This window comes from Thamnophis sirtalis, unplaced genomic scaffold (assembly GCF_051295495.1).
Source record: "Thamnophis sirtalis isolate CommonGarterSnake01/CBP01778 unplaced genomic scaffold, rThaSir2_p1.2 scaffold_3, whole genome shotgun sequence".
NCBI classification, from domain to species: Eukaryota; Metazoa; Chordata; class Lepidosauria; order Squamata; family Natricidae; genus Thamnophis; species Thamnophis sirtalis.
In genome coordinates, this window is record NW_028261383.1 from 47,467,775 (window position 1) to 47,489,585 (window position 21,811).

Genomic DNA, 21,811 nt, shown 5'->3' on the forward strand with positions numbered 1-21,811 from the left:
ATATCTTTTTTTATAAAAAGTCATAAATTGAATTTTAGATCCAATGTTATTTTGTATTTATTAATGTACTATTTTGAGGATTAGTCACATATTATAAAGGGAAACCATCAGCAACCATTGCTCATTTTTATTTCAGAATTACTGAATTGCTAACACAAGTTATTTTTGAGTGAATAGATTTTCTCATTAGAGTGTACTGCAGTTCAATATCAGAATCAGGAAAATGTATGCATACTATAAAATATAAATTTAATTTACTTCCTGAAAATGAAATATTTCAAAATATAGATGGGCAATTCCTTAACTAAATTATTCCTAAATTTAAAAACCTTAAATAGAGCAACTAAAAAATGGGGAATCCTCAATATCTGTGCTACAACTTTTTGCATGTAGTATAAAAATTATTTTTCTCAGTGTAGCAGGAGTCCATAATACAACACTTTCTACAACTATTCAGAAACAATTCAGTTGCAGGAGGTTATTGTTATATATTTCTTCCGAGTATGATTCATATGTTAGTTACCAAGTTTCTACTTTAAGCTAAGTAAAACCTTTGTGGAGAATTATTAACCCAGGGAAAGTAAATCTTACTAACATAAGATAATTCTCTGTTAACCAGCTAAGAAGTATGGCAAGTTACTTCTCCATATTTTCAGAGAGTGGTCTTTATCTGTTTGTCAACAGGTAAATTTTTGGTAAATATATCAAATAATTTTTCATTTTTTTAGGAATATTTTTAAAAACCTTAAAAGATGAATCAAGTCAAATATCTCAGTAGAATAAAATTAATTTTCTAAAAATGTTCCTTATAACCATGTAAAAATAATGAACCACAATAAGGTGACAACAGTAATATTCCAAAAACTGTATGAATACTAAGAGTCTGATATTGTTGATTCTTCTGCTTCACTTAAAGAACTAGAAAATAATTTCAAGTACAATACCATTACTCATTTATATTCTGACAAATATTTTCTTAAAGAGTAGTTTTCAAACCATTGCATGTCATTTGAAACATTTGGAATAGGTTTACTGGCTTTTGAAATATTAGAGCATTGACACACATTGAATTAGGAACTATTTGAGTGTGAACTTTCTTACAAACATATGCCTGCATTGCCTTTTAGAATTCTTTAAACTAATAAATGTTGTTATCTTTCTCTATATTATGCTGAAAGACAGAAAAACATTTTAAAATATAGCACATTGTATCAAGTAGAGGGTATCTGGTTGCTTTTAAAATGTAAGTTGCTCTGTGTTGTTTTAAAGAGGCAGTATAGTAAATTACATGAGCAGGATACCAAGGGTATAAAGACATCCCACCTTTTTTATTGCCTATAGCAAATCAAGTCATTGCTATTAATATAGTTAAAAGTACCCACAATATTTCCTTTAAATATCCATTTAGATAGGAATAGATAAGTATGAAGAAGTAAATTCGTATCAGTGCAAATTTTCATATATATATATATATATATATTTGAATAGCAATGCCATATTAATATATTTTGCACAATAGAACTTTTCCTTGCTTTCTTCTTTTCCAATTTTTGTATTTTTTCCCCAGAGATTCCGAACCTCTCAGGAGCAGACCTGGAATCAATGCAAGCACTGCAGAGCTAAGAGAATCCCAATTGCCAGCAGTATCCCTTTTACTGGCATAAGGACACAGTACAACACCATCAATGTGAGAGTTTCAATCATATGTTTTCACAATTAAAGTTATTACTGTACAAGTAAATATGCATACTATGATAGACAAGAGAGTAAGCTGGAGATAAAAGATTTTAAATATTAACAAATAATTTAATGGCTGATAGCCGGTCATCATAAAAGCACAATGATTCCTGCCATCACATCAACTCAACATTATAATCACTTTATAGTACATTTTTTTTACAAATTAACTACATTTACAGAAACAGCTCTACAATTTAATGCAACGTTGTTTTTAGATCAAAACCTGAACAATAATTAGCTATGCCTTTGCTTCAGAAGTTCATCAATCTGAGTCTTGTACATATTTTTTACATCCTCAAGGTCCAATCTCAATTCTTCTGCTGCTTCTGCTTTCTCTCCATACATCTGCAGAATGGTATTGTATCTTTGATCCAAATCCTGGAACAATATTGTCCAGTAATTATAAAATTGTTCCCACAAAGATTCTTACTTTTTTTGTCATTAATTTTTTGTTTAATATAAAATCTAAACCTTTTTATGCAGTCAAAACAGCCCTTGTTACTATCACTTATTATTTTATTGTAAAAATAATAGTAGTTGCCCAAAAGTCTGTTGCTATTGTTCACAACATGGTTTTATATTAGTAATAGTCTCCTTTAAGTTTATTCTGAAATAAATTGACAGAAACCTACCCTTAATTGTGCACGTAACTTGGGGATCTCCTTAATTTTTTCTTCTAAGTCATCATTTTGATTTGTTAATTTCACCAGTTCTTCAGCCATAACTGATCGAGTTCTTTCAAGATTTCCAATTTCCAACTAAAATAATATTTGACAATGAGTTCAAACCCCATTCATTAAATATTTAATTTAATTTGCTTTTCATTAGTTAAGTGTTTCTAGTGGAAACGTAAGTTTTATATTAATAGTAGTATATGCAAACTAAAAGCCTAATATAAATAAAGTACGCATCTTAAAACCAATTCATCCATTTATAATATAAGTCTGAATAGTCATTGTGAACTTGAGAAAGACTTTAGAGTTCTATATTTTCTAATTTGACGTACACAGGATAAAGTAAAATGAATAGATGAAAACACATTACTAGCACCACAAAACCTTAGATTTGATTTAAGGAGATGCAAGCTCATGAGATCAACATTTAGAAAAGTCTTCTAAGCAATCATTCTTTCTCCCTAAAGGTCTCTCTCAGCTATATTACTTTGCAAAATAATTATTAGGAGTAATTGTTATTTGAATTACTTTTTTTCTTATTTTTGGCTTGTAACAACAGAAACAATCTAAGATATGGTTGTCCTACTATATTAATCCAACTTCAGTTGAACCTACATTAGCTAAATTACTCTGACTGGCATGTTATTAATCTTGATCACACACTATCTAACGAATTGATCCATGATTCTATTTACCTGGAGATGAGAAATCTCTCCATCCCGTAACTTTAATTGTGACTGAAGATTTTCTATAATACTTGAACCTGCTCCCATTCTCATTACGTCATACAGATTGGTCCCACTTGCAGACACTGAACCAAAGGAATGGTCATACTGGTCATCCTGCAATGTGATATAACCATGAAATTAAATACAAGTTAGACTGGAGCCGAATTATTTATGATTTGTACCATAATAATGTTTTTTTTAAAAACTCTGAAAAGAAAGCTAATAAAATGTCACAGCATGGCAACGTGGATAGACCAAGCAGACAGAAATCCCTGAATAGCCATGATAAGCATTAAATGACCTCCAGCTAGTCACTATTTTTACAGCCTAATGTATTTTTCATTTCTCGTAAAGGTGCAATTGTTTACAAAGGGATTACATATGACAGATGAATGTAACTTTTAAGAGATTAAAAGATGCCTTGGAAATAATAGCAACAAAATGATTACTGTTATTAATTAATGTTCTAGAAAGTTTACTGCAAAACAGTTTTATTATCTGATTTTATACATGATATATAAACTTTAATCTGAATTCACCAAAAGTAGATTAAGATAAAGATCTAATTTTATTTATGCCCCATATTCTGTTCTGCGGCCTTTACCATTCCTATTTCATATTTAGTGATAAAACTATTTGAAGCTTTTAGTGGATTCAACAAAAATGCTAATAAAATGTTTAAATATAATGTTGCGAAAAGAGGCATAAACAGCAAAAAAAAATGGGTTGAAAAGTAAAAAGAGCAATACCTGACATATGAAGGAGGTTTGGAGTCCTGCCATATCAACTCCACTTATGGAGCTTGATCGTGAGAGAGTTGGGGTGCTGGACAAAGTTTCCATTGTTGATGAAATGTATAATTTACGCTCCTGGAAGGAAAAAGAAACAAGAAAACCATGAAAAATAGCATTTCGGAGAGATAATAAATTCCAATAGCACAGACATAGAAAATGCAATCTTCTCTTATAAGTAGAATTGTCCTATTTTCAAACAGTTTAATAGCAATAGCACTTAGCCTTGTATACTGCTTCATAATCTTTTAAAACACTGGTTCCCAATGCCCCACAGGGGGGCAATTTGATTTTTAATTAGGGCAATTTGAACCTTGTTTAAACCAAGTTAACGGCCTTTTAGGCTTCCTCTCTATGAATAGATTTCACTTTTTGAGCAAAGTAAGAATTATATGTCATAAGGGGGGAATCAGGATTTTAGAGATGCTTAGGTGGGGCATGGCTTAAAAAAGATTGGGAACCACTGCTTTAGACCATTGTCTGGGCAGTTTACAGTGTCAGCATATTGCCCACAAGAATCTGGGTCCTTATTTTACTGATGCTGGAAGGATGGAAGGCTGAGTCAAGGATCGAACTCCAGGCTATACGCAGAGTTTAGCCTGCAATAGTGCATTCTACTCACTTTGCAACCAGGGCTCTATATTTATTTCATTTTAAGTTATATGTAGAACCTGCTATTCACTGGAAAATGCTCAGGCAATAGAATGAGTATTCAATTTTATATTAGCACTTGATTCTTCACTGAAATCATTATTGTTGTGTCAGCTGTAATTTATTTAATACAATGAAATAAACATCTCAAATTATTTCCGAGTTAATATTCCAACAGAATAAGAGAGGATTTCTTAATACAACCAAGAGGAAAAACAAAATCAGTAGGGGAAACCCAATGAAACAGGAAATAGTAGGCCATGCATTAGAAAGATCTAATACCGGTTTACCCAAAGCATATAATATATAATGCAAAACTTAAATTGATGCTGACTAGAAAAGATGATACTTTCTAAAATTCAAAATATCTCCCATCTTCCAACATTTGTTTAAGATTTTCACATCCGAATTATTGGACAAACAAGATCAAGTACCTTTTCTCTTGCAGATTCTTGGACAAATATTGTTTTCTTTTTTTCTTGTTCAACTTTCATTTTTTCCATTTCTAACTGAGTAGATAACAACATCTGAGGAAAGCAAAATAATATTTATTAACTGATTCTTTTTCCTGGTGAAGCAACATTATACAAAAAATTGTTAGTTAAACAAACCTTTTCTTTCTTTGCCCCTTCAACAACTTTTACATATTCTTCTTTAAGATTTTCTAGCTCAACTTCATACCTTTGTGAAAAGGAAATTATAGAAAAAAGGTATTACATATATTCTGAACTAGTATTAAATGTGCCACTGTTTACTAAATTATTACACTTATAATTTACACAAATATAAAATGACTACAAAATCTACACTCGATCAGTTTGGCTATGTGATATGATCACTATCTGTGTTTATGAAAACTACAGATGGATTTGCTTGCCACGGAGTGGTCCAGGTTGTGATAATAGCACCTATTCCCAAATGTATCAATGGGTAAGATCCCAATTCATCATATGCATTAGCATTACAGCAGTTGCTTTCAAAAAAAATTTTTTAAAAAAATTACACTTCCATCACATCCCAACTTCATTCACTGAACCATGTGCATGCAGTTTTTGCAGAAATTGAGAGTATAAAATTTTACCTATTGTTTTCATTTTCTAGTTTCTTTAGCCTGGATTTTTCTGCTTCGAGTTGAGCTTGAAGGCGACTGTTTTCTTGCCTCAGGAGACTATTTTGTGATTCAGTGGAAGAAAGTTGGATCTTGTTGGAAAGAAGTTCTTCTGTAGCAGCACGTTCTCTTTCAGTCTGTGCTGCTAAGGCAGCTTGAGATTCCCCTAATGGCAAGAATAAAGATTATGGTACACTATGAATTCTTACAATCTTAATTCTTACAATTCTTACAAAAGCACGACTATGGATGAAAAATGTTGTCAGGGAAGCCCAAGTAGTCATCAGTCAAACTAGCCAATCCATTACATTAAATCTGATATAGTTATTTGAAAATCGTTGCCAGGCATGGGCTTACCCTGCACTATGAGGAGAGCTTAATTCTTCTCTATGTGTCATTTCTAATGACCCCCTTTTCCCCAATCCTCAAAGCTCTACATTTGTGGGAGAAAATCTGTCAGGATAATGGCAGGTACACAGAGAAATTTCTTCAGGATGTAAGCATAAGATGACAAAGATGAGCTTTTCCTTCATTTGCCTTCTACACTCAATAACTACCTCACCATACATTTATTATTTTTAAGAGAAAAAACAAGATACATTAAATTTCTACGCTCATCTAGTTTATCTTTCGGATGTGCTATGCAGGCAAGAAAAGGGAAATGACATTTTGAGTGTGGTCTCCATATGGCTGCTTTCCCACTGTAAAGAGTGGGAATGGGGAATGAAACAACCTGGTGTACAAAGGATAAGAAAATTTGCCTCCCATAACTCCCCATTCCATCTCCATTCTCTCTCACAACAACTCTTTTCTAATTTTACTGACTTGTTTTTAAACACATGACAAATAAGAGCCTTTCTGCTACTAAGAACTATTGTGGATTGAAAGGAATAAAAAATATATATCTGATGAGATGAAAAACGGAATAAAAGACTATAGCTGCCTGGAGGGCAGCCTACCAGGTAGGGTGGGGAATGGAAGAAGTGTTTCCACACTAGACCGACAACAGATACAAATTCAGCATTGGCTTGCAAACAAAGCCAAGCTTTTTTTAATCTTGGAAAAACAGATTGAGATTTAAGGCCAAAATGAAACATGAGGTTCATTAATTCTACTAACCTGACTACAGTCAAAGAGCTAATTTTAGGTAGATCTATAACATTCATTTTCTGGACATGAATTAGTTCATGATATCACAGCCAGTCTACAGAAATTCCAGAGTCAGATACATATTTAATTCTTCCAGGAATATGTGCATATCCACAATCAACTAAAGTGCTTTGCATAAAAGATTTCTGACACATTCAGTCTAAGAGAGTGACAATTCTTTTTCCTTACCAAGTCTCTCAGAAAGATTTTTCTCTAGTTTTTCCCATGACAAGGTCTGTGCTCCCAGAGTAGCTTGCAGGTTTTCTATCTGCCGGAGCAAAGGCCTAGTTGCAGATGTAACACTTTGACTGAGTTCTTGATTGCGAGTCTCAGCTTCTTGAAGTCTCTGAAATTTTAAGCGGGATAAGTATCACTTGTGTTCAAGAAATCCATGAGTAACATGAAATTTTGCCAGAGCCATTATATACGGTTAAATTCCTTACAGGAAACACAATCCAAAGAATGTTAATTAGTGTTTACATGCAGTGCACTGTTCTAACAGAGTTAACGAGAATAAATTCTGTACCTAACAGAAGCGTGCATAGCGTTTTGAATTGGAACCGCCTGCTCTGAGCTTGGAGTAACTGTTTTAATTGGGAAACTGTTAATGCTGATCTTGTCTGGATTGTTCTGATCTTATTAAAAGTGGTTTGAGCTCCAAATAAGGGCACTCCAGGTTAAGAACACATCCAATAAAATTGAGGCAGTTATTTCGTGTTTGAAATATTTTTTTAAAAAAAGTTTTAAAATGTTTGGAATACACAGTGTTGTTTTCATCATTTTAGCCATTGTTTATCCACTGCAGGATGAAGGCCTCTTCCATATGTTTCTGACCGATATGGTCCTGAGCTTTGCAATACTTGCTGATGTCGTTGATCCATCTTGTTTTAGGTCTCTTTTGTGGACGCTTTTGATCCAGTGGGACCCAGTCTATGAGTGCCTTGGTCCACCTGCCATCAATGCTTCTTGCTATGCGACTAGCCCATTCCCATTTCAATTCTTTTACTGTTGTGATGATATCGTATACTTGCTGTTCCGGCAGGCCTGGGGCTGTTGACCTTATTATGTAGGGTCCAGCCTCAATTTGAATGTATGCGTGTTGGAGAAATTTAATCTTTATTTTTATTTATTTTGTTTGTTTTTTTCTTTTCTTGTTCTGTGTAAGACGCCCAGAATCCTCCGGGATTGGGCGGCCTATAAATCTAACAAATTAAATTAAAATTAAATTAAATTTCATTTGTTCTCTAATCCATGTGCAGGTCTATCTTGTCTTGTAATGCTGAGCATGTATCTTTCATGGCTCTTTGCACCATCCCTAGCTTTTGTATCAATTGTGAGGTTAGTATCCATTTTTCACAGGCATATATATGTTAGAGCAGCTAGCACACACTGATCAAAAACATCTCTTCAGATATAGAAGAAGGCTGTTCTTGAAAATTATGCTTAGCTTGCCGAATGCCTGCCAATCATATTTAACACGCCTTTCAATTTCCTTTATTGAATCACCTGCCACTGAAATCCATTGGACAAGGTATGTATAGACATGTGGTGTATGTCTAGTTCTTCTCCAGATATAAAAAAATGTTCATTCTTTGGTCAATTTATTAAATGTATAATAAATGGCTCTTTTTCAGATTTATTTTTAAAACAAATGGTTCTCCTGTTTGTGCAGTTCTTGTATGTGCCTTTATACCTCTTCTGCGTCTTATGAGAAGAGAACAATATCCGCAAATCTTAAGTGATTTAAATAGGCGTCATATTCCATCTTTTGTCCAGTTTAGCTGTTGTATGTAGAACAAAATAACAAGTACATTATTCTAGTACTATGAAAGAAGCTATTATTTTCTCCCTTTCTGTCCTCTATTTCTACTTCTGCTCACTGAAAGAAAATCAGCAACATCAATGAAGCTTTATAACATTACGGAAGAAGTAAAGACACAACTTCAATTCAAAAGAAACTGCTATGGTACCTGCTGAAGGTCACTAATTTCCTGGCGTAAATAATCCTCCTTTCTAGCTGCTTGTTGTTCTGCACGTTGCAATGCAATTCTCAAGTCTGTTACCTATACAACAGATATAAAGATACAATAGACCACACATTAACTGCAAATCTAGCACATTTTAGTCTATTCGTATCATACAATATATTCAGGTTGCTAGATTTAGGAAATTCATGTTTGGAACAATTCTGTTTAACAAATCAACTTTTTAAGCCATAAAATGGATCTCCAGCAAACAATTTGAGGTACAAGAACAATGCTTTAATTGAATGGCACAACAGACAAATGTTGCTACAGAATTGATGCAATAGTGAGATGGGCAGCATGGAAATTTAATAAACAAACAAACAAATCCTTCAACATTCAAAGGTAGTAATCCATTAGAAATATATAAACTTTCCCGTATATTTTATTTAAAATGTTTCATCAGCTTAGTGGTTTCTGACATAACAGTCTTAATAATTCATCTATTCATAATTATAAATACGTTTAGAAAAACTTAAAAACAAGACCATTAAAGTTAACACCAATTCAAGAACAACAAATATCAGAATAGTAAAAGCAATAATACTGTAGTATGATTGCAAAAGCCAGATTCAGAGAAAGAGCAAGTAAAATATTTGAAGTATTAATTTGGAAATAGCAATCAAAATACAATGGATGGTAAGACGGATCATCCAATCACTTCTGGATTAAAACAAAGATTACTGCTTCCTTGAGGAAGTGATCAGAAAGCAGAAATTTACAAACTTTGGACATATAATGAGTAGAAACAATATTATGCCTGGCAAAGTTGAGAGAAGTAATACTAAAGAAAACAATGGATAAAGAAATGTATTAAATTTAATACTGTTTTGGGAACACAGGCTATTGATGGTGAGCATTTGTATGTGTATACCCAAGACTTAAAAATGGCCTGATGACATCTAACTAGCTATCTGACACACAATATTTCAAGATGCATTCTTCGATGTTAAAGCTAAGCACTGCAAAATGCAGTATTATAATACTACATGGAAGACTTATTCAATGTTTAATTGAACACTTACCTGAATTGCTAAAGCTTCTTGTTGTTGATAAGCCTCCTCCTGGGCCTTTTCCAGAATTAAACCTAGTTCCTCCTTAACTTTAATTTCATGACTTAATGCTGCTTCTTGTGCTTCACAGTCTTTTGCAGCATTAGTTTTATGAAGATCTGCAAGTTCTCTGGGGAAAAAAAAGTTCCCATGGATAGTTATCTGAATATGTGTATCTTGGTATCCTCCAAATGTGGTCAGGGATTAGAAGTAATATCTGAGACAGGTTCATTTTAGTTTAGACAGATTTATAAAGTTACCCAACTCAGTGGCTTCGTGGCTTTGGGCACCGTAATATACAAAAACATAACAATAAAGCAGAAAAAGAAATCCAAAAAACCCAAACAGATTATATAAACACAAAATATAAAACAGCAACCAAGACTAATAATCAAACAATCAAAATGGGTTTGCGGGATACAGGAAGAAGAAATGAGGAAAATTGTGCCAATCATGTAAAAGCTCATAACAATTGATAAAATCCGGTACTTCATTAATGTATTATTTATTATTTCAATTTATATGGCTATCTCCATGCCATTGTAATTGAGTAGTAAAACATCGAAATACCACAAAATTTGAGTATATTGGCTGCAGACAGTTAAAAACTATAGCCAAAAATGGGCACATATATCATCCTGACCCAGTGACAGGGGAGAGATAGGGGGAGGAGACAGCTTTTTGAGGTCCTATTTGGAGGCTGGCAGGTCAGAATCAATACATCATGTTGGATCTCCTGATCCACTCTCTCTAGATAGAATTTTTTTTTTTGAAAACTATAATTAAAAAAAAATACATCATGTTGGATATATCCTCTATGACAGCAGCTTTCTCTGATTCCTACCATATTGATTTTTTTATTTTAAAATGAAATAGCACACATATTGCACAACACATTTAAGTGCTATAAAGAGAAAGCATTACTGGTCCTGATTCATTATTCTGATAACAGACTTACTTGTATGCATTATCAAGAGCTGCTTGTGCACTTCTGTTTTTTTCTTCAAGATCTTCAAGATCTACTTGAAGTCGCCTAAGATCCTTCACTTGGCATTCAACAACGCTATTTAGCTGCTTGATGTTCTCTCTATGTTGTTTTTCAATTTCTTCTTTGCCATCCAAGACCTGCAATAAAGAAAAGCTAAAACCATCTAATTTATAGCTTTTAATCTATGAAACATTTTAAATTATGGATGACATGACTTTCAGAATATCTTTTTTGTCAGAATGCAAAAAACATAGTTAGAAAAGTAAGCAGTGAAAACAAAACAGTCAGGTATTTAATTGTTGTATAAAATATTGTAAGTATGACAAAAGCAGAAGATAGTTTTGCTACAAGTGGTGGGCTTCCATGCCTTCATGTTTAATTTTTTTAAAGCTGATTAAAAAGTGCATATATTTTCAAAAAGTGAATGTATTTATTTTATATGTCAGAAAAAAGGAAAACCAAATCAGACTGTTTCTAATCAGATAAGCATGTATTGATTTATTAATTTATTTAGTCCCATTTTAGTTTAGACATTTTCATGGAAAAGAAAAATGTTTTGTTTTGATTTTAGAAAATAAACTTTCATTGTGACTTCCTGAGTACCATGCATTCAGACAGAGCAGAAGCACTCAAATTATTTCAAATGTTCTGTAAAAGAGAACAATAGAAGCCTGAAATAAACCACTATTGGAATTTTTTTGTTCTAGAGTCATAGTAAGAGACACCATAGCTCATGCTGAATGTGTCTGCACCCAACCTATACAGAAATATTGCTTTCAAAATTATTTAAAATAAAACATTGAAAAGGTAAAAAATAAATCTGCCATTGAAAAATATGGAAGACAGAAAAAATTACTTTTTGCAGGCAACTGTCACACAAAACCCAACAAGAAGCAAACAATGTTAGCTGGATTTATGTCAACAGCCCAAGAACAACAGCAATAAAATATATAGTTCTCTTTCCCTGTACATTTAAGGGAAGTGTCTATATAATGCATATAAGTGCACACATTTAGTATTATGAACCTGGCGTTTTTTGCAACAGCTATAAAAATACAACAGTTTGGCAATGTCCCCAAAGTAAATCTCTGAATAGCAGTATCATTTTTGTATTTCCAATGCTATTCCACCAAAGCTCAGTAAATATAATAATACCTGCAATCTCAGTCAACAGTATTAACAGGTCTTGCTAAAGAGCATACTGTACGCTTCTGCATTTCTCTCTCCAAAAAACAGAAATTACCCCAATAGAGAACAAGTGGGACAAAATATTACATTTTCCTCATAGCCTGAACAAGTTGTTTTATAATTCTGTTTCTCGATTCCCTATTTCCTGTCTTATCCTATCATATGTAGTCAATAATATCAGGGTAGGCAGATGACTGATGTTTCTTGGACAGCTGAAAATTAAAATAATGTGCTAATCATAATTTGGGAAGTCACAAGTTGGTGATATAAGTCAAAAGAATAAATGTTTCCCATTGCAAAATCTAGAGATCTGGAACAATATGGATATCCCCATTCTCTGCTCAATCTGAAGGCCTTTTCAAATGCATGAAAGTGTATGTGAAGGCATTACTTCAACGTCTAATTCAAAATACCTCATATAGTTAGCTCTTCTCATGACTAGAATCCATATGCCTCAAAATCTACTTTCTCCTGATGAACTGGGTAATTTCAAACTAGGAGGATTGGGAGCAATTTTATGAGTAGGGTAGAATAGAATAGAATAGAATAGAATAGAATAGAATAGAATAGAATAGAATAGTTCTTTATTGGACAAGTGTGATTGGACACACAAGTAATTTGTCTCCGGTACAGAAGCTCTTAGTGTTGTAGAAAAGATAAGAAGAATAAATAGTAATACAGCCATACTATATGTGTAAATATCTTTAGATATAAGGCAGTCCTATGTTAATTAGGTGTCAGCAGAGCGATGGGAAATAGAAATATATCTATTCCTCTGAAAATGGAAAAGGTCTTGTTGGATAGTAATAAAAACAATCCACTGGCAACAATGTTACTAAAAATAATTAAATCAAGAAAGTAAGATGAAAGTTAGTCTTTTATTAATTTTGTCTATAAATTTCCTGGCCAAACTTAACTTCAATAAAATCACAAGTATTATTCAAGAGGAGAGTTGCACAAATTCAATTATCATTTTACACAACCACAGTGTCAGAGAGTCTGGAAACTGTTATATTAAACAATTATCTTCTATAGAAAAATCCCTGATTTGTCTGCCCACACTGCTTGAGATATAAACATTTGTATAAAGAAGGTGAAGCTGTACTGTAATAGCTATGAAATGAATAACATTGTATTTCAGTATATTTACTTCCTTGGAAGCAGTCTTCAGCCTTAGTAGATAGATTTACAAAAATAAAATAATCAGCCTAAGAAGAATGGGTGCAGTCTAAAAGTCTAAAAATTAATCCAACCTGTTTCAGATGTTGCAACTCTTCTTCTAATTCCTTAATTTTCTTATTCTGCTTTGTATTGGTATTTTCTCTTTCTTTCTCCTTGGCTCTTAATTTCTTAATAATGTTAGAATTTTGTAACTGCTGCTTTGAAAGTTTTTCTCCTGAAAAGAAATATTGGATCTAATTAATTAATGCTATTCATATCTAATAGAAGAGTATAACTATTTACATTCTGGGGCACCACTCAAATTATCCAAGCAGTTGAAACATTTATTACAAGTAATAATATTACAATTTGTTTTAACTAAGTTCCATTTTAAAATAATACTTCATACTCACCTTCTTCTAGTAATCCTTTAATTTGTTCATCTTTCTCCTTTAGTAATTCTGCTGTTTCATTGCTGTTCAATCTAGTTGCTAGATCTTCTTTGAGAACCTTTATTTCCTACAATAAATATAGTTCATTCATATTATTTGTATATATTGCACGACTTGAAAAAAGAAAGTGTCATCTGAGGGCTCATGAAGTAGGGCCTCCCCAGTAGATGTCCTCCCTTACTGGAACAGTCATTCCTGAGCTTTCAAAAATCTATTAACAGCTGGGTTTTCTGGTGTGTCTTTGGAATCTCAGATGTTGCCTTTGATCCCATCTGCAGGGAGCAGGATTGTTGTATGAGTTATTAATGCTATCTGGTATAGTTTGACATATTTCTTATATTGTTCATAATACAACTGTATAGTTTTTATATCCAATTATTGTATTATATTGAGTGGCGTGGTAGCCTAGTGGTGAAGACCTTGCCTGTGGCATCAATTAGGGCATCTGGCCAATAAACATTCAGCTCCATCCAGTATCCTGAATTAAAGGATTACAGGATCATAAAAAAATGAGTTTTATTGTACTGGGTATGTATAAGCTCAGAACAAAGTTATGATTGGAGCAGCATATAACCCAAGTAAAAATATAAAGTAAAAAATAAAAATTCAGACAAACTAGAACAAATTCATAGAAGAGGACCAAAAATGAAATTCTAGGAAGAGAGATGGGAGGAACTAAATATACTGAGCCTTGAGTAGAAAAGAGAATAGATATAATACCACTCTTTAAGTACCTGAAAGAATAAAAAAAAATTAAGCCCTATTCTGCATCACCATAGAAGGCAGGACAGGAAGTATTTATAGGAAGAAATTCTGACTATGTCTATTTCTGAACTTAGCAAAATGTTAGATTTGATGACTTAAATGACCTCTTCCAGATCTATGATTTTCTCTTGAGGTGAATAAAATATTTAAAATTGTACTGAAAATACAATTGAAGTATTTCCATAATTATATCAGAATACTTCCAGTGAGGTCTGATCAACCAATACATCTTTTTTTCCACCCAACATCACATTTCTCCAGCCTTATAATTATTTCATATCGTGTATGGTGGCTTCCAAAATAACTTTTACGATATGGGTCAGACATCTCACTCATAAACAAAGGGCAATTACCTTTTTAGCTGTATCTCTTTCTTTGCATGCTAGCTGAACTTTTTTTTCTGCATCTGCTATTCGTTGAGCAAATTCCTCCTTAAGAGATGAAATGCTACTATTTTCTTCTTTCATTTTGACGATTTCACTAAACATAAAATAATTAAATAATTATGTGTGTACTGATATACATTTGAAATCTTTCTAAAAATACATATATAAAACAATAGCTACAAAATGTACTTTTAGTTCTCAAGTTGAAGGTACTAAAACAAGTAACAAAGTCAATTGAGTATCATCCACTGAAGAGAACAAACTCAATGGCTCACACATTCATTTCTTCTTTAATGATTGAGCCAAGCTCTTATTAAATTCCTTGACACAGTTCATATAGATTTGATGGCGAACCTATGGCATGCGTGGCTAAAGTGCCATATCGCCTGGCACGCGCAGCCTTGTTTGTTTGTCTTCTGGGTTTGGGGCACGCAGTGTCGAAAACCGGCCTGCGCATGTATGCCAGCCAGCTGATCATCAGGTGTGCATACACGCTAGAACCTGGAAGTTCGACTTTTCCAGAGCGCGGCTCTGACAAGCATGCATGCACACACACTATGTTTCCACGTTACCTTTGCGGCACATGATGCCAAAAAGCTTTCCCATCACTGATATAGATAGTATCAGAGACCAACTGTGGCTATGTTGATGTTGCATTATATATCTATTTATCCTTATTAAGACAGATTCCAATCAATTCTGTATTATTCATTTATGTTAATTCATTTAAACTGTGATCAAGGTATTAAATGAGCAGTTATAATAAATTAAATTTCAATCACAAAGTCATTCATGCAAAATGCATCAAAATCCATTTACCAAAGGGATCACAATGTTTTAACATGCTCTGAATATGCAACTTACTCTTTAAGGTTATCACAGCTTTCTTCTAAGTGTGCCTTTTCTTTACTAACGCTTAGTAGACGTGTTTCCCTCACCTCTAGTTTTTCTGTCAGTGAATCAATAATCTGTAGATTGTAGACAAAAATAGTATAGTTGTTAAAAATAAAGTCTTTTGGGGCTTTAACGTAAAAGCAAAACCTAGAAATCTTCTCAAAAGCTTCCTTTCATGCCACAAAGAAATTTAAGAGTTAACCTATGACAATTTGGGAACTTTCCAAATGATTTTTTTTTATTCAGGACAAACAACTGATCAATAAACATAGAACTCTACAATTATCTACTTTTGCTAAAGTACTCAAATTCAAGCCTCACTCAGCTCTAAAGCCCTCTGGAAACTTGAAGCCTATCACTTTTTTTGATACAAAAACTTATTCCATAGTTATTCAATATAAAATGCAGGTTCTTGAATAAAAAATGTGACATAAAATGCTTTATTGAAGAAGATATTCTCTCCACTGTAAAGTTATAACTATTTTAATGGAACAATTTTCTAGGATATAAAATTTGGCTTGGATTTTATCAAATATATCTCAACAAATCCAAAGCAAATATACATTTTACACCTATGATTTCGTGCACAGAATTGAATGCACGTATGAACAGGAGACACAGAAGTTAATATTCATTCTGCACATAATCCTCATCAACCATTCACTCAGCAACCATTTGTACTTAAAATGGTGCTGAACAAGTGATACTTACAACTAAGCACAATACTTACAACAATCACAGTGTCACATGATTGTAATCAGGGCACTTAGTGATTGAATTCCAAATAAAATGTTGCAGAGTTCTGGAGTGACATGTTCGCCACCTTCACTCCTGGCTTCCAACAAGCAAAGTTAATGAGAAAAGTAACAGGATATCATGAATGGTTAACATCATGCTTAACAATGATACAAGCTTCACAGCTTGCTTCCGACAAGCAGTCAAGAGGGAACCTGGTAGGAAGCTGCAAATCATGTGACATCACTTAATAAGGATAGAGGATCCGATTAACAATGACAACCAGTTGTGATAAAAAAAGCAAATAAAACAGAAATCACAGGTATGAGCAAAAGAATGCCACACCACTTTCCATTAGAATGACATGATGTAACCCATCCTAAGAGGACAAAAATAAAAATAAGTATTACCTTGCAAAGCTCTTGCTTTTCACCTTGTACAGTAGACAATTTTTCATTTGAGAGCTGAAGTACCACTTTCCCTTCTGTCTGACTTTGATCTTCATCAGGCTGCGCTGAAATAACCAAGTCATCGGGCTGTTCAGAATTAACAGGGGTTGCACTTCGCCCACTCTCTTCCATTTCCATTTCTTCCATGGGAACAACAAGATTTTCAGTTAGGATTTCATCAGACATACTTTTCATAGGTTCAGGCTCATCACTCTTTGGAGTCGGAGAGTTGACAGCGATGGAAGTTGAAACACCCCGACCTGATAATTCATCATCCGAGTTTATTTCACTTATGCTTCGACTGTCTAAAGACTGTACACTAAAGGAGTCTATTCTTTCAAAAGCATCAGAGGAACAGCAACTCTCTGTCAATTTATTAAAGTCTTCTAGGCGATTGTATTCTGTGCAAGCAGATGCCGTCAAAAGCTGAAAGGAGGTTTGCATCAGATGGAGACTGGCTTTTGAATCAGCTCCTTCTTGCCTTGAACTAGCTGAGCTCTCACTTATAACACTTTCATGATCCAAAACCTCAATATCACTAGTTGTAGATGTCCCTGAGGAGAAAGTGCTAATTGGAGGTGAAGGGGTATTGCTTTGCCTGTCTTCGCTTTTTCGCTCTTTAGTGTCCAAACTTGAATTTTTTGTGTCTGCTGGCAGAGCTTGTGGAGAGAGATCAGTCTCATGCCCAGAACTATCACTCCTTGAATCTGACTTCACAACACAAATGGATTCTGCTACTGTGACATTCTTAGAAGATGCTTCTTGACCAGTGCTTGTACTATTGTTTCCATCATGGCTGATGGTGAGATTGAATTGTTCTGAATTGTTTTCCTGTAAGTTTTCCTGATCATCGTTAAAGCTCTTCAATTCTACAGAAAAGTCTTTTGTTTCTGTTCCTGGAAGGTCAATATGCAGGGGTTCCTGCAGTGTGCTTTTAATTTCTTCTTTGGGATGCTGCGATTTGGCAGGTGGCTTAGATACCACTGGGCTTTGCTGTATGCTCTGGACACCGGTTGGTGGGAGAAAGGCACTAAAGAAAGATTCTGATTCATCTACCACAGTTCTCTGAACTGGTTTGGTAATGGCTGCAGGAGATGATATTGGCTGACTTTGGGTTTCTACATTTGTATTGGTCCCCCAAGTAGAAGTATCCCATCTTCCACTTGTTAGAGAACCTTTTCCTATTACAAATGAAAAAAAGAAAAGAAATCAAAGGTAAGCAGTTAATATTAATAATTACATAATAAAACAGATCAGTTATATTTCATATATAGTATATACTATTACAGAAATGATCACATGCCCACAAGGTTTCTACCTTTCTGTACTTCTAAAGGGCACTAGTCATGATTCCTCAAAAATATTTTTATTTATCATAGAGCAATACAAAGGTGGGGGGGAAATCTGGTTGCAGGTATTAGCTACAGTAGGTCTAGGAATAATAATAAATTATGTTTTCTTTTCTAAAGTTCTCTTCATTTAAAAATTAGAATCTTCTACTTCTATTTTTAACTTACTGCATTTCAAGGATTATGTTAGAATCTAAATAATGTAGAATTAAATACAGTTCACTGAAATTAAAAGTTCTAGATGAAAAATAATTTTTTAAATCAAAACAAATTAAAATCAGCCGAAGTTTGTATCTTAGACACAGCAGTAAACATGATCGAATAAAAACTGAAGTTTAAAATGGCAATCTCCTTCTTTTAATCATAGTAGAAACTGGATTCAAAGTTTGTTTCCTTAATAGTAAACCCTAATTCTTAGGTCCATATAATATAAAATGTAGTTAACATATATTCATTGCTATTCTCCGACTTTTTGAACTCCCGGACAAATCAGACAGTATTCATGCTCGCTCTCATATTTCTGCTTAATCATTTATATAAGCATTGTTTTAGTGTACAAGTTTTCAATACCAAGAGTTATACTATTTATATTTTATGTATATTATTCCAATATGACTCTGCATTTTCTGTAGTGCTTTTAATATTTTATATCTTTAATTAATTAACATAAAAAAAAATTAAACACTTCTGAAAATTATTTTTTTTTTGGAATGTGGTAATATAAATGCTGTACAAAAATGTTATCTCAGTAAGTCTATTGTCCACTGAACCATTGCTACAGAAACAGTTATCCTCACTATCATAATGCTATTCTATCAATGCTAAGGAAGTTTTTGCACTGATCATATAAGGACTTCAAAAAAACTATGTCTCAGGAAGCATAGCCAGAGAATAGAAGTCTCACATATATATTCGGCAGTTATTGATAATTTTAAGAATTACAAGAACTATGTATCTAAAAGACTGATACAGTCTATTTATAAAGAAAATTGCAGAAAATTTATATTGGACAAAGTTATATTTTGAGAGGCTCAAAATGTTCATTTAACCAAAGAATCAGATGCAACATATTTATGCAAGAAACAAAATTCATGTTAGATAAGGAATTTTTAATGATGCATCAGTTGAAGAAATACATTATTTGGGATATTGTTTAATAAATTCTTACAATTTCTTACACTGTTTATAAATTATATTTGTATACTTTGCATACTTTTCAAACTCTTCACAAATACAGTCAAGTAGTAAAAGATCATTGGGCAACTACATTATAGTTTACCTTCTTCCTAAATATATTACTTATTTTAAATTAAGTTTTAGGTAGAATATATATCTGATAATTCAAAGCTCCAAAATCATTATATCATACAAAATCTGGATCAAAGGCTTTTCCTCAGGAGGATGTTATATTATATTCCTTACATCGTCTAGAAATGGGAATGGGAATATTATAAGCCTACACAATTATTTGTTATGCAATTTAATAAAGCAGAATATATCAATTTGGGAGAAATCAAAGTATTTATATGTAAAATTACTATGACAGCATAATTCAAATAAACTAATGTTCTTAGAAACGTTATCAAAAATAATTCATGTTTTGGTTTTCTTTTGTGAAAAACTGGTCTTTCACCTATTTAATGCATCTACTCATATAGTCAATTACATTATAGTTGAACAAATAAAGGAGGAAAAATTATAACAACAAACTATTTTTCTGGGTAGTTCATTGTGCTATAAATAGAATAGTTGCCACATTGGTTTACTTTTTCCTCCCATTTCAATACAACGATATTCTGCAACTTATTAACTTTGCCATGGCAAACTACAGTTGAGAAAAACAAATTCAAAGTTCCTCTGGGATAGTGTAATTATACTATTACAGATAGTATAGTTACAAGACCATAGTGTAATTTTTATACAGAAGCTGCTCAGAACATCCATGTGATCTTCTATAGACCAGGAAAGCCATAAATAGAACTGAATAACAATGCTCATATTATGTAACTAAAGGAAACAGAGAAAATATGGAATCACCAATAGACAAGAACAGGAAATACGAAACACACAATTGTTATCAGTTAACAAGCACGAAATGTAATATTTTTTAAGGGTCTGAACTGTTATCCCCTCTATCCCTCTAATTCCAGCATGGCAGGATTTCTTCATGTAAATAAAGATTAAGTGTCTAAAAGGTACGGAAGTGGCCGACTTAGAAATATGAGGACACATTTAAGGAAAATTGGAATGTAACTTTATTCCCAACTTCCTGGAAATGAAAGCCATTCATTTTAATGGGTACATTTTGGTACATATTTACAGGATTGTGGTATCAATGAAGACACCAGCAGGTGTGTGTGTGTGTGTGTGTGTGTGTGCGCGCACGCACTGTATTTTCCCCAATCCCTATCCAACATCTATTCTAGTCCAAGAAAACACATAGAAATGTGCAGTTGTATGTTTGTGCAGAATCCGATCACAGAACCGATGTTATTGTAACCGGTTACTTTCTGCACAAACTGGTATTTGTGATACATTTTTGAATGTTCAGTTGACTGAGTTTCATGTTTAATGAATAAAGTATGATGATGATGATGATACTTTTTATATTTTAAGAAGATACTTGATTGATACCTAGGACGCTGGCAGCAACCTGTATCAACCATTAGCACCAGTCAATGGGATTTGTGATGCATTTGTGAATGCTCAGTTGACTGAGTTTCATGTTCATTGTTGTTGTTGTCATTATTATTATTCAAATACCTTTTTCAAGAAGCAGGCCTGGGCGAGAGGGATGACCTCATCATGTTGACACCACTGAAGAAACAAACCAAATACAGGATTGCCACCAAAGGAGAAGCGTGCAAAGAGGTATATGGGAGGCGCATGAAGAGAAGATTTTGCCGATGTTTACGTGGTGTGCGCTCCCTCGAGGTAGGGACGGGAGGGGTAAAACCTATCCTTCTCCTCCTCCCCCTCCCCCGCGGTCACCTTACCTGCCTCTCCTACACGGGACGGGGCAGCTCCACCAGGACCTCCCTCGCCCTCTTCTTCCTCCTCGCCTTGGATATCCAGCACTCGGTCGATGGACTTCTGCGCCTGCGACAGAGCCTGCTTGGCGAAGGTCGAGAGCTGCGAAGCGTTGAACCAACTCATTTTTTCCTCTGCTGGAAGCCCCACCGGGCCCTTCCACCTCGACCTTCCACGCTTCTCTCTTTCTCTCAGCGGTATCCAGAGCTGTGATGCTCGACCCACCGCCCGTCGTCGGCCATGACAGAACTACCAACCCGGATATGGCACGCGCCAGGCGGACCGTCGCGTTTACTTGCGCAGGCGCGGCCGTCCAGTTTCCACGTAGCAAAACAAGCCAGCGGCCTCGCGTAGCATACGCCCACGTGACGCCGATTCTCGTTGCCATGGTCACGCAAAGCCCGGTCACCCCGGCGTAGGGATTTCATCGTGGGAAGTTTTCCCTGCCCCCCCCACCTCGCTTTCGTGACGTCACCAGGGAGAATTTTTCATTGCCG

The 21,811-nt window shown here is 34.1% G+C and overlaps 1 protein-coding gene across 2 annotated transcripts; it reads right to left on the reverse strand.

Annotated features, from left to right (window-relative positions):
• Nucleotides 1-1,785: 1,785 nt before the first annotated feature.
• Nucleotides 1,786-21,572, reverse strand: TMF1 (TATA element modulatory factor 1). Of its 2 annotated transcripts, XM_087708859.1 has the most exons (17): nucleotides 21,281-21,572; nucleotides 16,897-18,116; nucleotides 15,722-15,825; nucleotides 14,825-14,951; nucleotides 13,668-13,773; nucleotides 13,347-13,489; nucleotides 10,876-11,042; nucleotides 9,891-10,047; nucleotides 8,812-8,904; nucleotides 7,031-7,187; nucleotides 5,666-5,858; nucleotides 5,196-5,265; nucleotides 5,019-5,111; nucleotides 3,892-4,011; nucleotides 3,110-3,256; nucleotides 2,373-2,498; nucleotides 1,786-2,118 (listed from the first exon to the last, which is right to left on the reverse strand). In XM_087708859.1, the coding sequence occupies exons 1-17, from the start codon at nucleotides 21,438-21,440 to the stop codon at nucleotides 1,975-1,977; spliced, it is 3,327 nt and encodes a 1,108-aa protein (XP_087564985.1). In that variant the 5' UTR covers nucleotides 21,441-21,572; the 3' UTR covers nucleotides 1,786-1,974. The 2 variants fall into 2 exon arrangements, with proteins under 2 accessions (XP_087564985.1, XP_087564986.1); XM_087708860.1 differs by lacking the exon at nucleotides 2,373-2,498.
• Nucleotides 21,573-21,811: the final 239 nt, after the last annotated feature.

Bases quoted from the DNA above. Each gene is read 5' to 3' on its own strand.
- TMF1 (XM_087708859.1), bottom strand. From the start codon at position 21,440: ATGAGTTGGTTCAACGCTTCGCAGCTCTCGACCTTCGCCAAGCAGGCT. The intron at 3,257-3,891 runs GTATTGCTCTTT...ATCACATTGCAG, and splicing joins AAACCTCCTTCATATGTCAG to GATGACCAGTATGACCATTC. The intron at 2,499-3,109 runs GTAAATAGAATC...ATATTATTTTAG, and splicing joins GAGAGATTTCTCATCTCCAG to TTGGAAATTGGAAATCTTGA.